This window comes from Leucoraja erinacea, chromosome 35, assembly GCF_028641065.1.
Source record: "Leucoraja erinacea ecotype New England chromosome 35, Leri_hhj_1, whole genome shotgun sequence".
NCBI classification, from domain to species: Eukaryota; Metazoa; Chordata; class Chondrichthyes; order Rajiformes; family Rajidae; genus Leucoraja; species Leucoraja erinaceus.
In genome coordinates this window covers 815,328-831,883 of record NC_073411.1, presented here as the reverse complement: position 1 = coordinate 831,883, position 16,556 = coordinate 815,328, and the positions used below count along the sequence as shown (strand labels likewise).

Genomic DNA, 16,556 nt, shown 5'->3' with positions numbered 1-16,556 from the left:
GTACAGTACAGGCCCAGTACAGGCCCAGTACAGTACAGGCCCAGTACAGTACAGGCCCAGTACAGTACAGGCCCAGTACAGGCCCAGTACAGTACAGGCCCAGTACAGTACAGGCCCAGTACAGGCCCAGTACAGGCACAGTACAGTACAGGCCCAGTACAGGCCCAGTACAGTACAGGCCCAGTACAGGCCCAGTACAGGCCCAGTACAGTACAGGCCCAGTACAGTACAGGCCCAGTACAGGCCCAGTACAGGCCCAGTACAGTACAGGCCCAGTACAGGCCCAGTACAGTACAGGCCCAGTACAGGCCCAGTACAGTACAGGCCCAGTACAGTACAGGCCCAGTACAGTAACCATATAACCATAAAACATATAACAATTACAGCACGGAAACAGGCCATCTCGGCCCTACAAGTCCGTGCCGAACAAATTTTTTTTTCCCCTTAGTCCCACCTGCCTGCACTCGTACCATAACCCTCCATTCCCTTCTCATCCATATGCCTATCCAATTTATATTTAAATGATACCAATGAACCTGCCTCCACCACTTCCAATGGAAGCTCATTCCACACCGCTACCACTCTCTGAGTAAAGAAGTTCCCCCAAATACAGTACAGGCCCAATACAGGCGAGTACAGGCCCAGTGCCGACAAACACTCATCATATGTTGACCCACTCATTCCTGGGATCATTCTTGTAAACTGATTCTCTGTTGTATGCTCCCCCACTATGTTGGCGGGATGATAGTTAGAATCATATAGTACAACAACAGGCCCTTCAGCCCACTCTTTTCATGCTGACCCACATGCCCCATCTCCACTAGTCACATTCTCTCACATTTAGCCCATATCCACAATAGTGTAATTTAAGAGACTTGTGGAAAGGCACATGGACACGCAGGGAATGGAGGGAGATGGATAAGAGTTGGCTTAACTACACTTTTGTCCCAGGTATTGTGGGTCGAAGGGCCTGTTCCTGTGCTGTATTGTTCGATGTTCAAAATGTTGTTATTGCACTTGTTTCACCTAGTGTCTCGGCAGCTCATCCATGCACCCACCATGTACCTGTGTACCTGTGTACCTGTGTACCTGTGTGAAAACATTGCCCCGCAAGTCCCTTTTCAACATTTCTTCCTCTCAATTTAAACATAAACCTCATCTTTGATTCCCCTTATCCTGGGAAAAGGTCTTCATACATTCATCCTATCTGTTCCCCAGGTGATTTTATACACCCTGATAAGGTCACCCTTCGTCCTCCTGCCCTCCAAGGAATACAGTCCTTGCCTGCTCAACCTCTCCCTGTAGCTCAGGCCCTCAAGTCCTGGCAGCTGAAGTGTGATGCCACTTTCAGGGGACAGCAGGCACTGAAGAAAGCTAATGGAATGTTGGCCTTCATAACAAGAGAATTTCAGTAAAGGAGTAAAGAGGTTCTTCTGCAGTTGTATAGAGCTCTGGCAAGACCACATCTGGAGTATTGTGGACAGTTTTGGTCTCCTAATTTGAGGAAGGACATCCTTGTGATTGAGGCAGTGCAGCGTAGGTTCACGAGATTGATCCCTGGGATGGCAGGACTGTCGTATGAGGAAAGATTGAAAAGACTAGACTCTGTGGCTGTGACCTCTAGTCCTAGACTCTCCCACTAGTGGAAACATCCTCTCAACATCCACTCTATCCAGGCCTTTCACTATTCTGTATGTTTCATTGAGGTCCCCCCTCATCCTTCTAAACTTCTGCCAGTACAGGCCCAGTACAGTACAGCCCAATACAGTACAGGCCCAATACAGGCGAGTACAGGCCCAGTACAGGCCCAGTACAGGCCCAGTACAGTACAGGGCCCAGTACAGTACAGGCCCAGTACAGTACAGGCCCAGTACAGGCCCAGTACAGTACAGGCCCAGTACAGGCCCAGTACAGTACAGGCCCAGTACAGTACAGGCCCAGTACAGGCCCAGTACAGTACAGGCCCAGTACAGGCCCAGTACAGTACAGGCCCAGTACAGGCCCAGTACAGGCCCAGTACAGTACAGGCCCAGTACAGGCCCAGTACAGGCCCAGTACAGTACAGGCCCAGTACAGGCCCAGTACAGTACAGGCCCAGTACAGTACAGGCCCAGTACAGTACAGGCCCAGTACAGGCCCAGTACAGTACAGGCCCAGTACAGTACAGGCCCAGTACAGGCCCAGTACAGGCACAGTACAGTACAGGCCCAGTACAGGCCCAGTACAGTACAGGCCCAGTACAGGCCCAGTACAGGCCCAGTACAGTACAGGCCCAGTACAGTACAGGCCCAGTACAGGCCCAGTACAGGCCCAGTACAGTACAGGCCCAGTACAGGCCCAGTACAGTACAGGCCCAGTACAGGCCCAGTACAGTACAGGACCAGTACAGTACAGGCCCAGTACAGTAACCATATATAACCATAAAACATATAACAATTACAGCACGGAAACAGGCCATCTCGGCCCTACAAGTCCGTGCCGAACAAATTTTTTTTTTCCCCTTAGTCCCACCTGCCTGCACTCGTACCATAACCCTCCATTCCCTTCTCATCCATATGCCTATCCAATTTATATTTAAATGATACCAATGAACCTGCCTCCACCACTTCCAATGGAAGCTCATTCCACACCGCTACCACTCTCTGAGTAAAGAAGTTCCCCCAAATACAGTACAGGCCCAATACAGGCGAGTACAGGCCCAGTGCCGACAAACACTCATCATATGTTGACCCACTCATTCCTGGGATCATTCTTGTAAACTGATTCTCTGTTGTATGCTCCCCCACTATGTTGGCGGGATGATAGTTAGAATCATATAGTACAACAACAGGCCCTTCAGCCCACTCTTTTCATGCTGACCCACATGCCCCATCTCCACTAGTCACATTCTCTCACATTTAGCCCATATCCACAATAGTGTAATTTAAGAGACTTGTGGAAAGGCACATGGACACGCAGGGAATGGAGGGAGATGGATAAGAGTTGGCTTAACTACACTTTTGTCCCAGGTATTGTGGGTCGAAGGGCCTGTTCCTGTGCTGTATTGTTCGATGTTCAAAATGTTGTTATTGCACTTGTTTCACCTAGTGTCTCGGCAGCTCATCCATGCACCCACCATGTACCTGTGTACCTGTGTACCTGTGTACCTGTGTGAAAACATTGCCCCGCAAGTCCCTTTTCAACATTTCTTCCTCTCAATTTAAACATAAACCTCATCTTTGATTCCCCTTATCCTGGGAAAAGGTCTTCATACATTCATCCTATCTGTTCCCCAGGTGATTTTATACACCCTGATAAGGTCACCCTTCGTCCTCCTGCCCTCCAAGGAATACAGTCCTTGCCTGCTCAACCTCTCCCTGTAGCTCAGGCCCTCAAGTCCTGGCAGCTGAAGTGTGATGCCACTTTCAGGGGACAGCAGGCACTGAAGAAAGCTAATGGAATGTTGGCCTTCATAACAAGAGAATTTCAGTAAAGGAGTAAAGAGGTTCTTCTGCAGTTGTATAGAGCTCTGGCAAGACCACATCTGGAGTATTGTGGACAGTTTTGGTCTCCTAATTTGAGGAAGGACATCCTTGTGATTGAGGCAGTGCAGCGTAGGTTCACGAGATTGATCCCTGGGATGGCAGGACTGTCGTATGAGGAAAGATTGAAAAGACTAGACTTGTATTCACTGGAGTTTAGAAGGATGAGGGGGATCTGTGTACCTGTGTACCCGTGTACCTGTGTACCCATGTACCCGTGTACCCGTGTACCTGTGTACCCGTGTACCTGTGTACCTGTGTACCCGTGTACCTGTGTACCCGTGTACCTGTGTACCCGTGTACCCGTGTACCCGTGTACCTGTGTACCTGTGTACCCTGTGTACCTGTGTACCTGTGTACCTGTGTACCCATGTACCCGTGTACCTGTGTACCTGTGTACCCGTGTACCTGTGTACCTGTGTACCTGTGTACCTGTGTACCTGTGTACCTGTGTACCTGTGTACCTGTGCTCCTGTGCTCCTGTGTACCTGTGTACCTGTGCACCTGTGTACCTGTGTACCTGTGTACCTGTGTACCTGTGTACCCGTGTACCTGTACCTGTGTACCCTGTGTACCTGTGTCCCTGTGTACCTGTGTACCTGTGTACCTGTGTACCTGTGTACCTGTGTACCTGTGTACCTGTGTACCTGTGTACCTGTGTACCTGTGTACCTGTGCTCCTGTGTACCTGTGTACCTGTGCACCTGTGTCCCTGTGCTCCTGTGCTCCTGTGTACCTGTGCACCTGTGTCCCTGTGCTCCTGTGTACCTGTGTACCTGTGTACCTGTGTACCTGTGTACCTGTGTACCTGTGTACCCTGTGTACCTGTGCACCTGTGTACCTGTGTCCCTGTGTACCTGTGTACCTGTGTACCTGTGCTCCTGTGCACCTGTGTACCTGTGTACCTGTGTACCCGTCTGTGCACCTGTGCACCTGTGTACCTGTGCACCTGTGTACCTGTGTCCCTGTGTACCTGTGTACCTGTGTACCTGTGCACCTGTGTACCTGTGCACCTGTGTACCTGTGCTCCTGTGTACCTGTGTACCTGTGCACCTGTGCTCCTGTGTACCTGTGTACCTGTGCTCCTGTGTACCTGTGCACCTGTGTCCCTGTGCTCCTGTGCACCTGTGTACCCGTGTATCTGTGTACCTGTGCACCTGTGTACCTGTGCACCTGTGTCCCTGTGCTCCTGTGCACCTGTGTACCTGTGTCCCTGTGTACCTGTGTACCTGTGTCCCTGTGTCCCTGTGTCCCTGTGTCCCTGTGTCCCTGTGTCCCTGTGTACCTGTGTACCTGTGTCCCTGTGTACCTGTGTCCCTGTGTACCTGTGTACCTGTGTCCCTGTGTCCCTGTGTCCCTGTGTACCTGTGTACCTGTGTACCTGTGTCCCTGTGTCCCTGTGTCCCTGTGTACCCGTGTACCCGTGTACCTGTGTCCCTGTGTACCTGTGCTCCTGAATCCCCTGCTCTACAACCCGCCCCAGAGTGCTGCCATTCATGGTGAAGGTCCTGCCTGGTCCTGCACTACATGCCGTTTGCATTGCCTGCCTGCCTGCCTGCCTGCCTGCCTTGCCAACTGTCTCCAGCACGGTGCATGTTTACAGCTGGGTCCCGGGACGTTGGCAAGTTCAGACGCTGAGCCCAGGGTGTGGATTTGTTGCCTATAATTCTGTCTTTGCAGAACGAGGACAGTGCGACGGGGAGGATGGACCGAGGGACCTCATTGCCCACCATGCTGGAGCTGAAGGTCAGGATGGGGGCCGCACACACTCGCACAGCACTCAAACAGGCCCTTTGACCCACACACTCCGTGCTGCCCCATTTCCCCATCTGCACCAATCCTACTTGCCCACATTGGGACTGCATCCATCCGCCTCTGCCCCTCTGCCTGTCCCAGTGACTGTCTAAATACATGGTGAACATGGCAATTGTGTCTGCTCCCACCACCTCCCCTGCCACTGACTTCCACATAACACACCCTCTTGGTATAAAATACTCACCCCTCTGAACTCCTTCAAACCCCTTCCCTTACCTTAAACATATGCTTTGTTTTTGATCCCCCTACCCTGGGATCAGAAGGTTCTGAGAAATAGTAACATTCGGCCCATCAAGTCTACTCTGCCATTCAATCATAGCTGATCTATCTCTCCTTCCTAACCCCATTCTCCTGCCTTCTCCCCATAACCTCTGACACCTGTACTAATCAAGAAAGTAATCAAGGATATAGATTCTGACTACTTCTCATAATATTGTTACTTGATTGAAAAATACAGATATAGAAACAGGCCCTTCGGCCCACCGAGTCCTTGCCAACCATCGATCACTGATTCACACTAGTTTCATGTAATGCCACCTCCTCATCCACTCCCTACACACTAGCGGGCAATAAACCTACACACCCGCACGTCTTTGGGATGTGGGAGGAAACCGGAGAACATGCAAACTCCGCATAGACAGCACCCAAGATCAGGATCGAACCCGGGTCTCTGGCGCTGCGTAGAGACCAGTTGTACCGTTATATCCCACTTGTGTCAGCTCACCACTCTGCTTCCTTTACTGCAGGGAAACCAAGCCCAGCCTGTCCTAGCTCTCCCATCCAGGTGAATCTCCTCGCTAATCCCCCAATGCTAGCTCACCCTAGTGACCAGAACTGCCCACAGTTGCCCGGGTGCAGTCAGGCCCGTGTGTTGGACAGTCCCAGCGTAATGCCCCAACTCATGCATTTCCTGCCTTGTCCTGACCTGAAACGTCATCTGTCCATTCCCACCCCAGATGCCGCCCGACCTGCTGAGTTCCTCCAGCACTTTGTTCAATGCCAAACGCCCCTTCCCCACAAGGTACCCGCAGATTTGGGGGGCGATTTATTAAATGCCAATGATGGTCCCGGAGATCAGGCCGGGGTGGTGTTTGGACCCAGGTGGGTATAGAGGCCTGTGCGTACAGTGGGTAGAGAAGCTGGGTGGGTGCAGAGGCCAAAGGGGTTACAGTGGCCCCGGGGTTACAGGGGCCCCAGAGGGTTGAGTACGCAATGTACTGGTGGTGGCCGGACACCTGGCAGCCCCCTGGGGGCAGGAATGTGAATCGCAGAGGTCCTGATGAGGTGAAGATTGGTCCCCATCACCGCCACATCCACCTGTGTTACTGCTTTTGATGGACTGAGATCAACAGTTCTGTGCGTGCCCCACCATTTTCTGTAAACCATCTACCTTTCTGACTTTCCAGAATGCGTTCCCTTGCATTGGTTGGGATTAAATTAAATCTGTCAGATGCACCACCCAACGTTCCAACTCACACGTCTTCTATAACCTGAGACACTCTTCCTCACCATCCACAACATTCCTGTTACCTGCAAACGTACTGATAGTAACTCGGACATTCACATCCAAGTTCTTGATTTCTAGTTTATATCATCAATAACAAGGGTCCCTGCACCAATCTCTACTACACACCGCTCAACTTCCAATCCCAACAACACCCCTCCACCTCTTGTCCCCCATCATCCAAATCAATATGGATCCATAGAAACATAGAAACATAGAAAATAGGTGCTGGAGTAGGCCATTCGGCCCTTAGAGCCTGCACCGCCATTCAATATGATCATGGCTGATCATCCAACTCAGTATCCTGTACCTGCCTTCTCTCCATATCCTCTGATCCCTTTAGCCAGAAGGGCCACATCTAACTCCCTCTTAAATATAGCCAATGAATTGGCCTCAACTACCTTCTGTGGAAGAGAATTCCAAAGATTCACCACTCTCTGTGTGAAAAATGTTTTCCTCATCTCGGTCCTAAAAGATTTCCCCCTTATCCTTAAACTGTGACCCCTTGTTCTGGATTTCCCAACATCAGGAACAATCTTCCTGCATCTAGCCTGTCCAACCCCTTAAGAATTTTGTAAGTTTCTATAAGATCCCCCCTCAATCTTCTAAATTCTAGCGAGTACAAGCCGAGTCTGCCAGTCTTTCTTCAATTAGCCAGCTCCCTTTGGGTTCCATGTGCTTCAACGTTCTAACCAGCCGACCATGTTGGGCCGTGTAGCATCCACATAGACAATGTCTATGGCTCTGCCACCATCAATCTCTCAGTCACCTCACAAAATCGCAATCTAAATATTGAGATGGGAATCCTTGTACAGAAAGCCACACTGGAGTCTGAAGAAGGGTCCCGATCCAAATGATCACCTATCCATGTTAAAGTGACAGTTTTGACAATGTCTCAGGGGTATAGCCGTCAATAGTCACTGTGGATGAGTGTGGATCAGAAGGTCATCTATACGCACCCGCAAGCCCTCCACAAGACATTCACTGCCGTCGAAAGATGAATCTTCCAGAAACAGTCTCTTGATTAATAGTTTCTTTATTGAAGTACAAAGCAGTAAGATCATTCATCAAAGCTTCTTCTTGTATAAGTACGTTTCAATCATACTCGTGGTCATTGCTCGTGCATGGTCGAGAACTATATCTCTCCCACGATCTTCATCAAACTAAACTCAACTCCTTGGGCATCTGCGCCACAATCCCAGCCTCAAACCAAGCCCCAGACTACGTATAAATCCCCCCACATAATTATAGGCAGATAAAATTAAAGGGACTTCAGATGCTGGTTTATGCTAAAGGTAGACACAAAATGCTGGAGTAACTCAGCGGGACAAGCAGCATCTCTGGATAGTGGGAATGGGTGACGTTTCGGGTCGAGACCCTTCTTCAGACTGAGCAAGGGAGACTCAGATAAGGAAGTGTAAGAGATCAAGGAACATGTAGAATAAACCATTGTTAGCTATGAGAAGGTGACAACAAAACCAACAAAGATAAAATGTAATCGGGGACAGTCGGACTGGTCAGAGAACTGGGGAGGGGGAGGGATGGAGAGAGAGCGAAAGTAAGGGTTACTTGAAGTTAGAGAAATCAATAGACAATAAGTGCAGGAGTAGGCCATTCGGCCCTTCGAGCCAACACCGCCATTCAATGTGATCATGGCTGATCATCCCCAATCAGTACCCCGTTCCTGCCTTCTCCCCATATCCCTTGACTCCGCTGTTCGTACCGCTAGGGTGTAAGCTACCCAAGCGAAATATGAGGTGCTGTTCCTCCCAATTTACGCTGGGCCTCACTCAGACAAAGGAGGAGGCCCAGGACAGAATGGTCAGTGTGGGAATGGGAGTGGGAGTTACAACGTTTTAAAAGGGTCACCTATCCATGTTCTCCAGAGATGCTGCTGGACCTGTTGAATTACTCCAGCACTTTGTAAACCAGTATCCACAGTTCCTTGTAACCACTGATACCCCATGGCTAACAAAAAGTACTTCAATCCCTTCTCTCTGGACTTTCTAAACTAATTTCCCGACCACTGCCATTTTGGTTGCATCAACATATCTGACCTGACAGTCCTTGCTGAGGTCCCTGCTCATTGCTGCCCCTGTTTAGGATGCAATTGTAACTCCTCCTCCCAGTGGATAAGGCAGTGAGCAAGTGGTCGGAGTGCCTCCTGTCCCCCCCACACTCAAGTTCAAGTTCAAGTTAATTTATTGTCATGTGTCCCTGTATATAATTAATAATAATCAGAGTTTTGTTCGAGCCAGGTTTAATAGCCTGACGGCTGTGGGGAAGTAGCTATTCCTGAACCTGGTTGTTGCAGTCTTCAGGCTCCTGTACCTTCTACCTGAAGGTAGCAGGGAGATGAGTGTGTGGCCAGGATGGTGTGGGTCTTTGAAGATACTGCCAGCCTTTTTGAGGCAGCGACTATGATAAATCCCCTCGATGGAAGGAAGGTCAGAGCCGATGATGGACTGGGCAGTGTTTACTACTTTTTGTAGTCTTTTCCTCTCCAGGGCGCTCAAATTGCCGAACCAAGCCACGATGCAACCGGTCAGCATGCTCTCTACTGTGCACCTGTAGAGGTTTGAGAGAGTCTTCCTTGACAAACCGACTCTCCGTAATCTTCTCAGGAAGTAGAGGCGCTGATGAGCTTTCTTGATATTTGCGTTAGTGTTCTCAGACCAGGAAAGATCTTCAGAGATGTGCACGCCCAGGAATTTGAAGCTCTTGACCCTTTCAACCATTGACCCGTTGATATAAATGGGGCTGTGGGTCCCCCTCCTACTCCTTCAAAGTCCACAATCAGTTCCTTGGTTTTGCTGGTGTTGAGGGCCAGGTTATTGCGCTGGCACCATGTGGACAGTTGCTCGATCTCTCTTCTATATTCTGACTCATCCCCATCAGTGATACGTCCCACAATAGTGGTGTCGTCAACGAACTTGATGATGGAGTTCGCACTGTGACTGGCTACGCAGTCATGAGTATAGAGTGAGTACAGCAGGGGGCTGAGCACACAGCCCACACTGTCCCATCAGCGGGCAGTACTCGGGGTTCGGTGGTGGGGCAGGGAGGGTGAAGACAGACAGATCATTGTTGGGGTTTGGGGGAATGGGTGGGCACGGCTCCTTCACCTGCTGGAGGAGCTATCTATCAAGGCCATGGTGCCAGAGGATGTCCACCTCACCCCATCTATGGAACATAGAACAGTACAGCACAGGAACTGGCCCTTCGGCCCACAATGTCTGTGCCCAACATGATGCCAAGACCAACACCCATCAGCCTGCACGCGATCCATATCTCTCCAATCACTGCATACCCATGTGCCTATCCAAAAGTTTCTTATACGCCTCCACATCTGCTTCCAACACCACCGGGTAATCGATGGTCAGCGTGGACTCGGTGGTCGATGTATCCGTTGCAATGATACGTCTCTAAACTAAACTAAAGATAGACGCAAAATGCTGGAGTAACTCAGTGGGACTGGCAGTATCTCCAGAGGGAAGGAAGATTGAGAACCTTCTAAACTAAACTGAACTGAGCAAAACTCAACTAAAATGAACTAAACTAAACTAACAAACCACTCGCCACCTTCAGTGTAAACATGTGGCGTGGTGAGATGAGATGAGTTGGGTTGTACGGGTGAGATGTACCTAATGCTGTTGCCTCTCTGTCGGTAGATCTACCCGTACGAGCTGCTGAAGGGGAGCAGCATGAGGAGCATCAACCTGCCGCACGGAGTGGACCGGCCCCGGCTGGAGGTAATGATCCCCCGACCCCTGGCAACACTGGCCCAGGGCACTGGCATGCCCCCCTAGCAACACTGGCCCAGGGCCCTGGCATGCCCCCCCCCACCCCCCCCCACACCCCCCCGGCAACACTGGCCCAGAGCCCTGGCATGCCCCCCCCCCCCCTGGCAACACTGGCCCAGGGCACTGGCACGCCCCCCCCCCCTAGCAACACTGGCCCAGGGCACTGGCATGCCCCCCCCCCCCTCACCCCGGCAACACTGGCCCAGGGCACTGGCATGCCCCCCCCCCCCTAGCAACACTGGCCCAGGGCACTGGCATGCCCCCCCCCCTGGCAACACTGGCCCAGGGCACTGGCATGCCCCCCCCTAGCAACACTGGCCCAGAGCGCTGGCATGCCCCCCCCCCCTGGCAACACTGGCCCAGGCAACACTGGCCCCCCCCCCCCCCTAGCAACACTGGCCCAGGGCACTGGCATGCCCCCCCCTAGCAACACTGGCCCCCCCCCCCCCCCCCCCCCTGCAACACTGGCCCAGAGCCCTGGCATGCCCCACCCCCCCCTAGAGCCCAGAGCGCTGGCATGCCCCCCCCCCCCCCCCCCCCCCCCCCTGGCAACACTGGCCCAGAGCCCTGGCATGCCCCACCCCCCCTAGCAATACTGGCCCAGGGCACTGGCATGGGGGATCAGGGCTTCAAGGACAGGATGCCAGGATGTTGCCAGGACTAGAGGGTCTGTTCTATGGGCAGAGGTTGAGTTGGCTGGGTCTCTATTCCTTGGAGCGCAGGAGGATGAGGGGTGATCTTACAGAGGTGTATAAAATCATGAGAGGAATAGATTGGGTAGATGCACAGAGTCTCTTGCCCAGAGTAGGTGAATCGAGGACCAATTGACATAGGTTTAAGGTGAAGGGGAAAAGATTTAATACGAATCTGAGGGGTACCTTTCCAAACACAAAGGTTGGTGGGTGTATGCAACAAGCTGCCAGAGAGAGGTAGTTGAGGCTGGGACTATCCCTACATTTAAGAAGCAATAAGGAAATTGACGAGGGTAAAGCAGTGGATGTTGTCTATATGGACTTTAGTAAGGCCTTTGACAAGGTTCCTCATGGAAGGTTGGTTAAGAAGGTTCAACTGTTGGGTATAAATGCCAGAATAGCAAGATGGATTCAACAGTGGCTGAATGGGAGAAGCCAGAGGGTAATGGTGGATGGCTGTTTATCGGGTTGGAGGCAGGTGACTAGTGGGGTGCCACAGGGATCTGTGTTGGGTCCTTTGTTGTTTGTCATGTACATCAATGATCTGGATGAAGGTGTGGTAAATTGGATTAGTAAGTATGCAGATGATACCAAGATAGGGGGTGTTGTGGATAATGAAGAGGATTTCCAAAATCTATAGAGTTGGATTGGATAGGATAGGATAGGATAGAATTGGATAGGCCATTTGGAAAAAATGGGCTGAAAGATGGCAGATGGAGTTTAATGCTGATAAATGTGAGGTGCTACACCTCGGCAGGACAAATCAAAATAGGACGTACATGGTAAATGGTAGGGAATTGAAGAATACAGTTGAACAGAGGGATCTGGGAATAACCGTGCATAGTTCCTTGAAGGTGGAATCTCATATAGATAGGGTGGTAAAGAAAGCTTTTGGTATGCTAGCCTTTATAAATCAGAGCATTGAGTATAGAAGCTGGGATGTAATGTTAAAATTGTACAAGGCATTGGTGAGACCAAATCTGGAGTATGGTGTACAATTTTGGTCGCCCAATTATAGGAAGGATGTCAACAAAATAGAGAGAGTACAGAGGAGATTTACTAGAATGTTGCCTGGGTTTCAACAACTAAGTTACAGAGAAAGGTTGAACAAGTTAGGGCTTTATTCTTTGGAGCGCAGAAGGTTAAGGGGGGACTTGATAGAGGTTTTTAAAATGATGAGAGGGATAGACAGAGTTGATGTGGACAAGCTTTTCCCTTTGAGAATAGGGAAGATTCAAACAAGAGGACATGACTTCAGAATTAAGGGACAGAAGTTTAAGGGTAACATGAGGGGGAACTTCTTTACTCAGAGAATGGTAGCGGTGTGGAATGAGCTTCCAGTGAAAGTGATGGAGGCAGGTTTGTTGGTATCATTTAAAAATAAATTGGATAGGCATATGGATGAGAAGGGAATGGAGGGTTATGGTATGAGTGCAGGCAGGTGGGACTAAGGGAAAAAAGTTGTTCGGCACGGACTTGTAGGGCCGAGATGGCCTGTTTCCGTGCTGTAATTGTTATATGGTTATATGGTTAAGAAGCAGTTAGACAGGTACATGGATAGGATAGGTTTGGAGGGATAGGGACCAAACGCAGGCAGGTGGGACTAGTGTAGATGGGACATGTTGGCCGGTGTGGGCAAGTTGGGCTGAAGGGCCTGTTTCCACACTGTGTCACAATGTGACTCTGTGACAGGACCATGTGGGGCACAATGAAGTCAAGAATATTTTCTGATATTTTGTGGGGCGTGTGGGACGGGCAGTGTGGGACAGGGGCAGTGTGGGGCAGGGGGAGTGTGGTTGGGGAAGGGGGGTGTGGTTGGGGAAGGGGAGTGAGGGGCAGGAGGGGGAATGGGATGGGGAGGGGGAGTGGGAGGAGCAGGGGGAGTGTGAACACTATGCTTGCTACTGCTGGGGTATCAGTGGTGTCTGTTTCCCTGTCTTTATTACTAACAGGCTAGATTATTGTAACGGTCTCCTTGCAGGTCTTCCGAAAAAAACTGTCAGGCAGCTACAGCTTGTTCAGAACGCTGTTGCTAGAGTTCTAACAAAGACCAAAAAATTTAAACACATTACACCAATTCTTAAATCCTTACATTGGCTCCCTGTATGTCAGAGAATTGATTTTAAAATCCTGCTGCTCACCTATAAATCACTACATAGTTTAGGACCAAAGTATATCACTGACATGCTTCCACTATATAAGCCTTCTAGACCTTCTAAGATCTTCTGAAACCAATCTGTTAGTGATTCCCAGAGTAAATACAAAACATGGGAAAGCAGGATTTAGTTACTATGCAACAAATAGCTTGAATAAACTTCCTGAAGATTTAAGACCAGACCGGTCCAGGTCCAGGTCCGGACAGGATATTCCCTAGGACATTGAGGGAAGTTAGTGTAGAAATAGCAGGGGCTATGGCAGAAATATTTCAAATGTCATTAGAAACGGGAATAGTGCCGGAGGATTGGCGTACTGCGCATGTTGTTCCATTGTTTAAAAAGGGGTCTAAGAGTAAACCTAGCAATTATAGACCTGTTTGACGTCAGTGGTGGGCAAATTAATGTAAAGAATACTTAGAGATAATATATATAAGCATCTAGATAAACAGGGTCTGATTAGGAACAGTCAACATGGATTTGTGCCTGGAAGGTCATGTTTAACTAATCTTCTTGAATTTTTTGAAGATGTTACTCGGGAAATTGATGAGGGTAAAGCAGTGGATGTTGTGTATATGGACTTCAGTAAGGCCTTTGACAAGGTTCCTCATGGAAGGTTGGTTAAGAAGGTTCAATGGTTGGGTATTAATGGTGGAGTAGCAAGATAGATTCAACAGTGGCTGAATGGGAGATGCCAGAGAGTAATGGTGGATGGTTGTTTGTCAGGTTGGAGGCCAGTGACGAGTGGGGTGCCACAGGGATCTGTGTTGGGTCCACTGTTGTTTGTCATGTACATCAATGATCTGGATGATGGTGTGGTAAATTGGATTAGTAAGTATGCAGATGATACTAAGATAAGTGGGGTTGCGGGTAATGAAGTAGAGTTTCAAAGTCTACAGAGAGATTTATGCCAGTTGGAAGAGTGGGCTGAAAGATGGCAGATGGAGTTTAATGCTGATAAGTGTGAGGTGCTACATCTTGGCAGGACAAATCAAAATAGGACGTACATGGTAAATGGTAGGGAATTGAAGAATGTAGGTGAACAGAGGGATCTGGGAATAACTGTGCACAGTTCCCTGAAAGTGGAATCTCATGTAGATAGGGTGGTAAAGAAAGCTTTTGGTGTGCTGGCCTTTATAAATCAGAGCATTGAGTATAGAAGTTGGGATGTAATGTTAAAATTGTACAAGGCATTGGTGAGGCCAATTCTGGAGTATGGTGTACAGTTTTGGTCGCCTAATTATAGGAAGGATGTCAACAAAATAGAGAGAGTACGGAGGAGATTTACTAGAATGTTGCCTGGGTTTCAGCAACTAAGTTACAGAGAAAGGTTGAACAAGTTAGGGCTTTATTCTTTGGAGCGCAGAAGGTTAAGGGGGGACTTGATAGAGGTTTTTAAAATGATGAGAGGGATAGACAGAGTTGACGTGGAAAAGCTTTTCCCACTGAGAGTAGAGAAGATTCAAACAAGGGGACATGACTTGAGAATTAAGGGACTGAAGTTTAGGGGTAACATGAGGGGGAACTTCTTTACTCAGAGAGTGGTAGCTGTGTGGAATGAGCTTCCAGTGAAGGTGGTGGAGGCAGGTTCGTTTTTATCATTTAAAAATAAATTGGATAGTTATATGGATGGGAAGGGAATGGAGGGTTTTTGTCTGAGCGCAGGTATATGGGACTACGGGAGATTATGTGTTCGGCACGGACTAGAAGGGTCGAGATGGCCTGTTTCCGTGCTGTAATTGTTATATGGTTATATGGTTATAAGACTTGCCTCAACTTTGACCACTTTTAAAACAAGACTGAAAACTTTTATGTTTACTTTAGCTTTCAGCTAAATCTTAACTACATTGCACTTTCAACTTTTGCACTTTTTATAATGCATTTTTAACTTTGCTTTTATTTTCTTTTAATTCTTCTATTTTATTTCATTTTATTATTTCATTTTATTGTATGACATGTTTTTGTGTGAAACACTTTGAGTCTGCCTCGTGTATGGAATGTGCTATATAAATAGTTGCCTTGCCTTGCCTCCCACAGCGGCACCTGAGCGTGCAGGAGTTCCAGCAGGTGTTCGGGATGGGCATCCAGGAGTTTGACAGCTTGCCCCAGTGGAGACGGACTGAGTTGAAGAAGAGAGCCTGCCTCTTCTGACCCACCAGGCTGCCCCCCGTACACTGTGTGTGTGTGTGTGTGTGTGTGTGTGTGTGTGTGTGTGTGTGGGTGTGCTGGCAGGCTGACCCTTGCTTACAGTCACACCCCCCTTCCGCTGGTGGTGACCCCCCCTCTTGCCCCCCCCCCCTCGCTGGCAGTGACCCTGCTGATAATGACCCCCCCCCCCCCCCGTATCGTGCACAAGTCCCAGTCAATACCTGACTGACTGATTTATTTGCCCCTCTCCGCGGGGGTGGAGTTGACGTGAGGGTGTTTCTGATTTGAATGGGGTGTGCTGCCTGCCCTCACGGACCACCACACCTACACTCACACCCACTGCTGCCCGCTCACTACCACTGACCCACACCCACTGCTGCCCGCTCACTACCACTGACCCACACCCACTGCTGCCCGCTCACTACCACTGGCCCACACCCACTGCTCCCGCTCACATCACTGCTCCCACACTGGTAATTCACCAACAGTTCCCTGTGCCCAGTGTAGCTGCCACAGTAACTGTCCCCCTGAATCTGCCCGATCCTCTCCATGTCCATGCCCTGCCCCTCCCAAACCCCCTGCGCCCATCCCCCATCTACACTGTACCCGCCCCCCTCTCCTATCCCTACACCTTCGCCCTGTCTCTATGCACCCCTCAGTTGCTCTGTGCCCATGGCTTGTGCCCCAGGTGTTTGGTGTCACCCTTCTCCACCCCCCCCACCCCCATGCCCCCCATCCCCTCTCTATACCCATGCTCTCCCTCACACCCAGAGACGCTCTTTGCCCTTCCCCTCCGCCAGTCAATCTCTCAATCTCTGCCCCCCATCCACCACCCCCATCCCCCCCCATCCCCACTGTACCCCCAGTCCCATCCCCCCCATCCCCACTGTACCCCCATCCCCACTGTACCCCCATCCCCAC

At 50.0% G+C, this 16,556-nt stretch overlaps 1 protein-coding gene across 3 annotated transcripts in view; it reads left to right on the top strand.

Annotated features, from left to right (window-relative positions):
* dmtn (dematin actin binding protein) overlaps nucleotides 1–16,078 on the top strand; it is a 91,066-nt gene extending 74,988 nt beyond the window's left edge. For all 3 annotated transcript variants that reach the window (XM_055661979.1, XM_055661978.1, XM_055661981.1), the window contains 3 exons: nucleotides 5,201–5,266; nucleotides 10,511–10,591; nucleotides 15,525–16,078. In XM_055661979.1, coding sequence (XP_055517954.1) covers nucleotides 5,201–5,266; nucleotides 10,511–10,591; nucleotides 15,525–15,583 — 206 coding nt within the window. In that variant the 3' untranslated portion in view covers nucleotides 15,584–16,078. The remainder of the gene's footprint in view (nucleotides 1–5,200; nucleotides 5,267–10,510; nucleotides 10,592–15,524) is intronic.
* Nucleotides 16,079–16,556: the final 478 nt, after the last annotated feature.